This window comes from Panthera onca, chromosome F2 (assembly GCF_046562875.1).
Source record: "Panthera onca isolate mPanOnc1 chromosome F2, mPanOnc1 haplotype 2, whole genome shotgun sequence".
Lineage (NCBI taxonomy): Eukaryota > Metazoa > Chordata > Mammalia > Carnivora > Felidae > Panthera > Panthera onca.
The window spans coordinates 57,511,203-57,523,606 of NC_138356.1; the positions used below are offsets into that span (position 1 = coordinate 57,511,203).

The window sequence follows — 12,404 nt, forward strand, 5'->3', positions numbered from 1 at the left end:
AGAAAATGTGAGTTCTTGAATTCAGAGCCACTTTATTTTATTTTGTGTCTCCCAGGATATGTTTAGGCAAGTCTTAGCAAGTCAGCAGCAGTGTAGGGACAATATGCTTACATATTAATATGCTTGAATTTCTGAAGATTATAGATTAAATGAGCCCTCCAAATTTCTCATTTTATTCATCTGTATGACTAAACATGCACCATAAATGTTTAAATTAGCACAATACAAATGGAAGAATATTTAAAATAACAAAATCTAAATGTGTAAAAAAAAGTTTGTGAGGTATTTACATTATTATATTCATGCTATACATAAATACATGCAGTTATTTTAAATTTTCTCATTAATCATTACTTTGATATTGTTCATAAATTATATAATTTTGATTTACCATTCTCCTCATTTTTAAGTTAAATGGTATGGAAGAATATTAAGGTAAATTCTAAAATATGGACAATATATTTTTGTAGATGCACTTATTTCTAATTATTGGTTTTTGTTGTGATTCTAAAAGACCCAAAAACCATAAAAAGAGGTTAGAGTAGAAGAGAGCCAAAGGATAAGAGACTCTTAAAAACTGAGAACAAACTGAGGGTTGATGGGGGGGTGGGAGGGAGGGGAGGGTGGGTGATGGGCATTGAGGAGGGCACCTTTTGGGAAGAGCACTGGGTGTTGTATGGAAACCAATTTGACAATAAACTTCATATATTGAAAAATAAATAAATAAATAAAATAGAAAACTAAAAAAACAAAAAACAAAACAAAACAAAACAAAACAAAACAAAAACCGCAATTGATTAAGCCTCATTGTTCCTATATATAATGCCTGATAGTTTTTTTTTTTCAGAAAAAAAATAACTTCAGTAGAAAACATTAAATATAAGAATTTTCATATGATCAATTAAATTATTTACTAGAGAAATAGAACAAGAAACAAGGAGGCATATTTCCATAATTCCCTGAAGGTACCATAAACATTAAAGTTAAAAATAATGTGCCTTGAAGACAAAATAAAAATTATAAATAAATAGAGAAGTGTGTGTGTATATATATATGTGTGTGTGTGTGTGTGTGTGTGTGTGTGTATATATATATATATCTTTATACATATGAAATATTTTTAAAAGGACTTTCAGATAAAGCAACTCTTTTATACAGCAGTCTGTATGACACATGTCACAGCTAATTTAACTTTAATGATATACAATTACATGTTGACAATTTCACCACTAGTGACAATTGGAAAAGGCAATAACTGCTTTCTGTTACTAATTGCCAAAACTCAGCACTGATTGTCAGGGTTAGGGATGTGATTCTTTTTTTTTTTTTTTGAATGTTTATTTATTTTTGAGAGAGAGAGGAAGAGAGTGAAACGGGGAAGGGCAGAGAGAGAGGGAGACACAGAATCCAAAGCAGGCTCCAGGCTCTGAGCTGTCAGCACAGAGCCTGACGTGGCTTGAACTCATGAACAGTGAGATCATGACCTGAGCCAAAGTTGGAGGCTTAACCGACTGAGCCACCCAGGCACCCCTGGATGCAATTCTTTTTTATAGAACAGGAAACTAGATCCTATTGTCATATGTCACAAATATTAACAAATATTAACTCATCAAGTTGGTCAATATGTGCCAGAGTGTGGTACCTTCAAGGGAGGGGGAAGAAAAAAAAAAAAAAAAAAAACAAGAAAAATCAGTAGTGTTCTATTCTTTAGGAAAACATTTGCAAACAGAAGCATTAGTATGTGAGTATATTAACCTACTATGATATATTCTCCTTCATGTGATTCATCTTTTTGCTATATTTTTGGCATTTTTTTTTCAAAAAAAAATACAAAGAATGTGAGTGACAATAGCTAAATAACCTCAAAGAAATGTCAAAATATAGCAATATAGTAAACACAATTAAATAAGATGTTAAGGTAGTAGTTCAAAAGGCAAGTAAGCAATGACAGCTAATGTTTATTGAGCATTTACTATGCACTATCTACTCCATGCCAAATTATTTGCCTGCATCACCTAATTTATTCCTTATAGAAACCAAAGATGGTTTTACTGATGAGGACACTGAGGCTCAATTTTAAACCTAAAAATGGGGCAAAGCCAACATTTGAAGTTGTATAGTTTCACTGCAGAAAGGATGCTCTTAATCTCTAAGGTATTTCTTCCCCATGGTGGCAGGTCAGTGGTCTACTGCTCCTATGTTAATGATTTTCTCTTCTGTAATGTTTCTTGTGAATTTCAGCCTTGCGAATTTCATCTCTAGAATTGTAACTCTGTGCTGTCATTATTGGTTTAAGGTTCCCTATTGGTTTATGAATATTTTGAAAGAAAGATTTATTTCCCTTATATGTTTTCACACCAATAATGGAGCAAAGTATATGATACACTTTAGGTTTGATCTTATGCTTATAAGATTTAATAGAATAAACTAATATATTGGCTGACATCATAATATTTGAAACATATTTCCTTAATATCAGACCTCTCACAAACCAAGAGAAATGACACAATAGGGAGTAAAATATGGTTGGAAATGAAGAATTGTTCCTGGTACATTTTATATATATATATATATATATATATATATATATATATATATATATATATATATATATTGAGGGAGAACTTGTTCAGATATATATATATATATATATATATATATATATAAAACATTGTTTAAGTTTCCTTGTCTATGGAACCAGAGAGCTGGTTTACATGATTCCTTTCTAGCTCTACTTGGTAGAAATACATTATATGGAAAAGATAAACTTACTGTTATAAGTGATGTTGAAGCCACGTCCTGACATTGAGTGGTCAGCTTGAAATTCCAATCGCAGTATATGACTATTACTAGTCAGATGGGAGGGCACCTCGGCCCCAGTAAAGGTTCCAAGAATCGGGGAGTCTGGAGAGTCACCATCTTTAACCGCAAGGAAGTCAAACTGAGATTCCAGATCAAAGTCATTAAAAGAAAGATGTATCCGACTCCCTGGATCAGAGATTATGGTCCAGATGCAGTTTAAATTATTTCCATACCCTTCTGGGTAATCAGGAGAAAGCACTGTTCCCATTGGTGCAGTAAAGTTAGACAGGCAAGGAACTGTTAAAATTATAAAATACAATAAATGTTCAAAAGTAATATTTCACCTTATTTTGCCACATTCTACAACTATGATAACCAATTAGTTGCTTGAAAAAAATAAGATTAAACAATGTAAATTATCTTATAAAACAGAGAAAAAAAGGTTACTATTTTCACATATTAGAAAAGGCAACTATTACTTTGGATAACCGTGTGTTTAAATATGCACAAAAATATCATAGGAGTAATAAAGGCAATTTATTTAGACATCTATCATATTTATGTTAGAGTGCTGTTCAAGGTTTTTGTTTCTTTGCATATGAAAGAAGACTGGTGAGGCACCTGGGGAGGAAAGAAGACTGGTGAGGCACCTGGGTAGCTCAGTCCTTTAAGCAAGGGACTCTGGATTGATTTCTGCTTCAGGTCATGATCTCACCCTGGGGGGATCGAGCCCCACGCAGCCTCTGTGCTGAGCTGCTGATTGTAGAGCCTTCTTGAGATTCTCTCCCTCTTCCTCTGCCTTGCCCTTCTCCTTCCCTCTCTCTCTCTCTCTTTCTCAATTAAAAAAAAAATGGTGAAATATATACAGATTTCCATACAAAGCAATAATGCGCATCAAATGATTGAAGACAAAAAATATTATGCGGATATTAACAGAACTGGAATGTTGTAGCACAGACAAAACGTGGACGAGGGTGGTGACTAGGTGAGTTTCAATCCTACCATTGCCATGGGAAGCTCTAAGAGTTTACAACACAGATAAGGAGACAAAGGAGACAAACTAACTTTTATAAACATCCACCACTAGTGGCTAATGCTGGAAAAATAACTAAACTCACACCTTTCTAAGATGAAGTCTCTCACTGCCCCTGCTCCATCCCTCTCCAGTTTTCTTTTAACTTTTCAAAACATCTAAGCTAAAGTATCACACAGAACATTTAGAAAGTTGAAAAAAGATAAAAAACAGAAAAGTAAATGGTCTTAGTGCATAGCGGATTTCATAAAGGAATGATGTATTGTCTTCTGGTGTTTTTTATTACATAATTTAAACAAAATCAAACTCATCTAATTTTGCACCAAATTTTATTTACAAAGAGTATGAACCTTAGGCCTGAAAATAGTTTGCTAAATTTCTGTCTAGAAAAGTTGTATTAACTTTTACTGAAATATAACTCATACTGAAATATAATTAATACGTTAGAGAGTACAAAACCTCCACCAGCATAAAATATTATGACTATTTGACCTTTCTTAATTGATAGGAACAATGATATCTCATATTAGTAATTTGCCCTTCTTTGCCTACTAGTAAATATGAAGATTCCTCCATTTTCTCTTTTTTGGGAATTATAGGCTCATGAAATCTGATATTTAAGACTATGAACTCTTAGTTTATAATATTCATTCAATATTACAATTCATATAGTATTCCTACATTATTCTGTTAATAATTTTAGCATAATTTTTTTTAATTTGAGTTAAAAATAATAATTTCTTTATATTTCATTTAAGTTCAGATCTTTTATTAACATTCAGAAATTAGACCAATATCTACCTATCTACAGAAATATAAAGACAAAAATATACCTATACCTACATATATGCATAAAATATGTAAAATAACAATAGGGATTATATATATATATATGTGTGTGTGTGTGTGTGTGTGTGTGTATATATATATATATATATATATAATCAGTTACTTATTATACATGTATAACTATTTATCATTTTAAATAAATACTTTCTAACCTAAGCTTGCCTCGTCTGTACGGACCGATGTTAAAACCAGGTCTTGGAAACTGACAGCCACTGGGCTGGATCCAGACTGCAAATGTGTTTGATACAATTTTTTCTTATGCCTGTACAAAAATTTGAAGTCACATTTTAAAATCAATCTATCTCACATTGAGGCGGAAAAATGTGGAGTTCTAGCTTCTTTGAAAAAGTGAATGCACTACAGTTGCCTACCACTTCCATAATGGGGACACACGTACCTAGTCCTGTGCCCTTTTCAAACTTTTACCTGCCTGCATCCAGGAATCTTCTGATTATATAACCCTTGATCTAAATGTAGGCTCAGCAAACGTGTTCTGTAAAGGGACAGATAGTAAATCCTTTGGCTTTATAAGCCACATGGTCAATTTTGCAACTACTTAAGTCTGCCACTATAGCAGGAGTCAACTCTTAACTCTTCCTATAGCAAGGAAAGCAGCCATGTGCAACAGGTAAACCAAAGTACACAGTTCTGTTCCAGTAAAACTTTGTTTCCAAACGAGGCTTCAGACTAGATTTGTCACACAGTCCTTAGTTTGCTAGTCTCTGATCTAAATGATCCCCATTTGGGACAAGGGATGACCAAAATCTGTCATGCTGATCTCCTTTGTCAGATAAATAGGCCAATGCCAATATAATACTCTAAACCCTTAATTGTATTAGATGCAGTTGTTACTGTAATTTCCTTTGACTCAGTGTTATATTTCTGTGAGTACCATATGAATTTTACAGTAGTAACTTAATATTGTTAGATGTATCTTTATGTACTTTAGTACATAGGGACTTTTTCTTTTAAAAAAGTCTCATGTCTATTCTGTTGTTGCCTATTTTTTTACCTAGCTGTGTATCAGCACATTACATCCGTTCTCAAAGAAATTATGTTAGGATTTTAACTGAAATTTCAAGGCAATTTCTATATAATTCACATATTTAATATAATGCCCTCTCATTCTGTAACATGCATCTATCTCTTTTTTTTTTTCCATAAACTCTCCTTTTCTGAATAAGCTTGTAATTTTCTGTGAGTTATTTGGAATTATGTAAGAATTATTTCTACATATTTTATAATTTTATTTTTCTGAGTAAATTAACTTTCAATTACATTTTCAAATTAGATATTGTTGGTATACAGGAAACTATTCGTTACTACGTATTTATAATATATCAAGTTTTAGGACTTTATTCTTTTTAAAAATAGTAAAAAATGTCTTCTCTAGAATTTCAAGAGTTTAATTTGTTTTAGTCAGCATTATTTTAAATATTTTATTGACTGTATTTTAGCATCTCTTAAATGACTTAAAATAGTTTTATTTTTTATTTTCTTTTAAATTTTTTAATGTTTATTTTTTAGAGAGAGAGAGACACAGAGCATGAGCAGGGGGAGGAGCAGAGACAGAGGGAGACACAGAATCTAAAGCAAGCTACTGGCTCTGAGCTATCAGCACAGAGCCAGACACAGGGCTCAAACCCATGAACCGTGAGATCATGACCCAAGCCGAAGTCGGATGCTTAACCAACTGAGCCACCCAGATGCCCCCAAATAGTTTTATTTTTGGTGTGATACACTACATTACTAGATTCTCCATATTACACAAACATTGTCTCCATGGAAGGATACCTAGAACTAAAGGTCTTTAAGTGAAATCTTTTGAAGTATTGCTAAGGTTTCCACAATGCTAACGAAATCCAATCAAATTCTCCTAATATATTGTCTTCTTTCACAGCAGGAACTTCACAAGGTGATCTTGGTTAGGGATGAACACTGGCATTAAAGGAGAGGGATCTATTGAGGAGGTCTATGCTCTCTTCCTCCCCTACATCCCCTAAAGAGCAAGCAAAACATATTTTAATTAGGGAAATTTCTGGAACATTTGAAAAATACCCACTTTGCTAAAACATCAGATTAGGTATCATTGCAATATGTATCCAGACACTATACTGAGAGATAGTATTGCTTGCTTATTTTCTATTTTCTTTTTCATTTCTTTCTTTTTACTTTTTTGTTTTGTTTTTGTTTTTGAAGAGAGAGAGAGAGAGAGCTTGCATGAGTAGGGCAGAGGCGCAGAGGGGAAGAGAGAGAGAATCTCAAGTAGGCTCCACATTCAGTGCAGAGCCCAACACGGGGGTCAAGACCTGAGCTGAAATTCAGAGCCAGACACTCAACCAAATGAACTACCCAGGTACCCCTATTATTTTTAACTATGCAAAATATATATTAGATGACCTGTAGTCTCTTTAAAAGTTCTGTTACTTCTTTAAAAATGTTAAATAACTTCAGAATGCTACATAAGAAACATTTTTTTTTATTTTCATGAGTATTGGCTTTCTACGTTACCATTGAATAGTGAATAGTCAAAACCAAAAAGCAAAATTTTCCATATTGCACCCATATCTGGGAAGTTACATTTGTTGGTATTTAACTGAAACTAAAAGTATATCAATAGATAATACAAATTATATTTTTGTTGTAGTTACATTGGAATGTTTTCATGTATTTAAACAAATACATTCTTTTAATCTAACCATACTGTATATCATAAACATTAATGGAGTTTTTTTCTGTGCAATATAAATAAACGGCACATAAGTATGCATTAGTGTGAGCATCTACAAGCAAAAATAAGTTCATGCATTATACATAGAATATAAGCTTTAAATATTTTAAGTGTTTCTGATTGAAAATAAGCATATACTACCTTGTTAAAATAAATAAATGAATCTACTAGAATTAGCTCAGATGTATAATTTCCATAAGAGGTATCCTATCTATAAAGTATAAAGTGCCATCAATAAAATTCTATAAGAACAGATGTAATATATATTTTGCAATTACCAAGTGAACTATGTTAACTTTATTTAAATCTTTAATGAAATTTATAATTTGGCATAAGCACACTTGTTAAAGATAGTATCACAAAGTGCTACTCATTCAAAAATAATTACACGGTTCCAGCTCTTTGCAATTAATTACAAAAGCAATTATATGCAAGGACAGGGTAACATATGCTGTCAGAAAGCAAAGCATTTGGTACTCACAGATACAGATGGGTATGTTTGCAGACCATTGGTTATTCTCTTGACAAACAATGGATTTCTCTCCAATTAATTCAAACCCAAACTGGCACTCGAACCTTAAAACATCACGATTAGAAAATCCATCTCCTTCTCTAATTCCATATAAGGGTGTACCAGGATCACCACAACTTTCTTTTTCAATTTCTGCAAAAATAGAAGATTAAAGTCACCTTCCAAGGGTTTTAGGCATATGATATCCGCATCACCAGTTTAGTAGATGTACACTCTCTATATCTGAGATATATCAGAAAAAAAGATTAATACATTTTCCAAATTTAATTTTTTTCTTTTGCTACTCTTCTTTTAATTTTTTTTAATGTTTATTACTTTTGAGAATGAGAGAGAGAGAGAGAGTGCACAAGCAGGGGAAGGGCAGAGAGAGAGGGGGAGACACAGAATCTGAAGCAAGCTGTAGGCTCTGAGCTGCCAGCACAGAGACTGATGCGAGATTTGAACCCACAGACCACGAGATCATGACCCGATCCGAAGTCAGACACAATCAACTGAGCCTCCCAGGTGCCCCTCTTTTGCTATTCCTGTGAACACAATTTGATGACATGACCTTTAGGGAACAATTAATGTAGTTCTCTCATTTTGTAGATGGGAAAACTGAGGTCATCAGAGCACAGGGCAGTGTTTGTGCCCAACAGCACAATTATGACAAGATTTAAATTTCTGTGTGCACTACATATATGCACACACCTATATATACATGTATGCATTTCCCCCAAATACTGAAAACATCTCTTATCTGTACATGATGCAGTGAACCCTTACATCATGACCAGGATGTGAGGTAATGTCTGCCTCAGGGCTCCTACAGCTCTCAGTGAATGCCTTTGCCCCTAGGAGCTGCCATTTTCCCTGACACTTGTTGGTGTAATTATTTCCCCTACTAGACCCCCCCAAAAAAACTCCTTACGACAGGTATCAATTTTGTATTCCAAATTACCCAGATACGTTCCTCCAGGAATGTTTTTTATATGAATTAAAATGAAGAAGATTGGTTAAAATTCTCTTAAAAGCACATGAAAGCACTCTCTTAACTTGTATTCAAAGAGGCTCCAAATGTCTGGGGTCTTCACATGAAGCTATGAATGTCAGTGGTAAATTACTGTGATGGTTGTTTAGGTTTTTAATTCACATGAAATCACATTAATACAGTTCTCAAAACTACAGCAAAAAAATTAAAATTACAGTTAAAAGGTAAAAGTTGGAGATAAAGTTATGGCCTCTATTCTGATATTCCAACAAGCATACATTGTTGGTTCTGCAATCTACCAGCACCAATTTAGTGTGTATCTTTCCGATTCTTTCCCCATGCTTTTATAATTATACATAGACATACATAATATGGAATATTATAAACATCTATATTTATACGAATATAAAAATCTTATCTACAACCATATAGTATTGTTTACGTATGTATGATACTTTATGTGGTAGTATGCTGTTAAAGGTATTCTATAACTTGCTTTTATTTTAACCAAACAATAATTTTGGATTAACTTTTGAACCCCCTTATATTTTTAGCAGAAACCACATATGGGTACAATGATTCCTTTAATACACTGGATTTGATATTTTCTTTTTACTTATGCCATAGTGACTTTAGTCTAGATTTTTGTATAATTCTATCCCTATCCAGGTGTAATATCAGAGAAAGAGGTTTGTAATTTTGCAACTTTCACTGGTCTTTAGGCTAGTTTGTAGAACAGGAAAAGTTAGATCCCTGGGTGTTAGAATGTGTTAAGAGAAAATGTTGGCTGAGTGTGGGCTAATTTTGAAGTAGGTATCTGACTATCAGTTTAATCTCTCCAAAAATTTTTTTCTACTCAAAGCATTTTTTTGGGGGTGGCAGAGGAAGGGGCAATATTGGCAACTTACATATTTTAGAAAAATGACATTTTCCAGGATTTGGAAAATGTTAAGTGGGAGTAAACAGGCTTAAGTGCTAGGTTATGGTGGGATGACATTGTCAACAGGCTCACAAAATTGCATTTCTCTCATGCCTTGAAATTGAAATTGTTTCTGTTATCGAAAAAATGGATTCTTCTTCATCTGAAAATGTCTTTATTTTGCCCTTACTATTGAATGATAGTTGATAAGCCACAGATTTTAATTCAAAGTTATGTTCCATCACCATTTTGAAGGTGTTTTCCCCTGGCCTTGTATCCATCCAGTAATTCTGATGAGAAATATGATACCAAAGGGATTCTAATTTTCTTATCATTAATCTGTCCTATGCATCTTTCTTCTCCCTTACCATAAATAGTGGCATTCCTTTTTAGACTTGCTGGGGATTTTATTTTGTTTTATTTTATTTTATTTTATTTTATTTTATTTTATCTTATCTTATTTTATTTTATTTTTATTTTATTTATTTTATTTTATCTTATCTATTATTTTATTTTGTTTTGTTTTATTTTTAGTTTAAAGAGAGAGAGAGAACATGGGTGGGGGAGAGGGGCAGAAGGAGAAAGAGAGAGAATCTCAAGCAGGTTCCATGCTCAGTGTGGAGCCTGATGCAGGGCTCAATCTCACAACCCTGGAATCATGACCTGAGCTGAAATCAAGAATCATATGCTCAAATCAACTGAGCCACCCAATCGACCCTAGACTTGCTGTTTTTAATGTCACTATCATTTACCTAGGTATTGGTTTATAATTTTTTTACACTTGGCGCTTGATAGATTTTATCTGTCAAATAACTTGCAAGGATTTTTTTAAGTTTTAAGAAATTTTTAGCAGTCTTTCCTTTAAAATATTGTTTCTTATATACTCTTATCTCTCTAAAACTCATTTACATTGAATATTGGAATTTGAGGTCTAGCCTTCCTGTTGCTCAATCTTTCAAATTCTCATTTTTCAAATTCTCTATTCTGCATTGTTGAAGAAATATATATGTAAATATATATAACCTCAATTCAACCTATAGACTGAAAAATTATGTTGTCATTTCTTGAATACTTAATGATTATTACTTTTTATTGTTTCATAAACTTCTATTATTTGTTCATGAATACAGTTTCTGCCTTTATTTTTGTGAGGATATCTATATAATGATTTACAATGATTTTCTTTTCCTCTCTTAACTATGTTTCCTTGGGTATAAGTAGAAGCATATGAAGAGAACAGCAGAGAAAATGTTCTTCTAAAGCAGCATGTTGGAAGATAATGTGGTAAATCAGACTGGTTGTCAAGCCTGTGATGAAGGGGCAGGAGGAAGTACTTGAAAAGAGAACAAGATTGTTGGCTTTGAGCATCTGTCAAATAAACATTCGTATTTGCTTGCTTCTCTGTAACACTGCAGGTCCTAAAATCCCCATCTTCACCTTCAACACCTGCCACCTTCAAGCTTATTTCTTCTAATGTCAGATTCACCTTGTATTTCTAGGTATTAACTTTTCCCTCTATTAATCTGTGGTACAGTCCACTCTTGTGGTCTTCATTTTGAGTTAGAACACTCTTTTTTTGAAAAGATTGTTTATTTATTTTGGGAGATGGAGAGAGCATGAGTGAAGGAGAGGCAGAGAGAGAGGGAGAGAGAGAGAATCCCGAGCAGTCTCCATGCTCAGCATGGAGTTCCCATGTGGGGCTTGAACTCATGACTATGAGATTATGACCTAAGCCAATATCAAGAGTCCGATGCTTAACCAGCTGAACCACGCAGGCACCCTAGGTGATTACTGCACTAGACTCTCTTCCATATCTGGGCATTTGGCTCCATAGCTGAAAAATTTTCCTCTGTGGTAATCACTGTGGTTTCTCAGCATTGTTAGGGGACCCCTCCCTGGAGGCTTCTAGCCCCAGTGCCCAGTGGCCTCTTATGCATAAACTGTAACAGCAGTCTCCCATGATGGCACTGGTTTATGAGATTCTCAGCTTACCTCTGTATTTCACATATGTATATTTACAAGTTTATTTATATATATTTTTCTTAGGAACCTTCTACAGCCTCATGGCAACTGAGATTTCCTCTTCTCATTCTTAAGCATCAGTGAATTTTTAAAATATATTTTCTAACACCTTTGGTTTAGGACTGAAAGTAAGTGCTTACTCTACTATTTTGAAACCATATGTTTCTTTCTTTGCTCCTTGATTTTTAAAAGTCAAACATATACTTTCAAACAAAGATATAATTTCAAAGCTGCAGTACTCTCAGACTGAAAAACAACATGCAGTAAGTATAATAAATAGATACCTATCATGCATCACTGCCTTTGAAATTTTTTTTTACCTGAGGTGAAACTAATATCTGAACAAATAATCAATATGCAACAGCTGGTTGTTACAGTAGAAATAGTCCGAAAGGAAAATTAATAATAATGACTATCATTTTTTGAGTATCGAGACTGTACTGGCACCATGAAAACCTTTATTTAAAACATCAGTTATGTAATTTAATCCCCATAACAGCCCCATGAAGAAATCATTGTCATCTCCATTTACAGATGAGAAAACTG

General features: G+C 33.4%; 1 protein-coding gene across 2 annotated transcripts in view; it reads right to left on the bottom strand.

The window, feature by feature from the left end:
- The window catches only part of CSMD3 (CUB and Sushi multiple domains 3), a 1,245,616-nt gene that overhangs the window by 436,582 nt on the left and 796,630 nt on the right, over positions 1-12,404 (bottom strand). For both annotated transcript variants that reach the window (XM_078441978.2, XM_078441977.2), the window contains 2 exons: positions 7,897-8,079; positions 2,773-3,099 (listed from right to left, as the gene is read on the bottom strand). In XM_078441978.2, the coding sequence (XP_078298104.1) occupies positions 2,773-3,099; positions 7,897-8,079 (510 nt within the window). The remainder of the gene's footprint in view (positions 1-2,772; positions 3,100-7,896; positions 8,080-12,404) is intronic.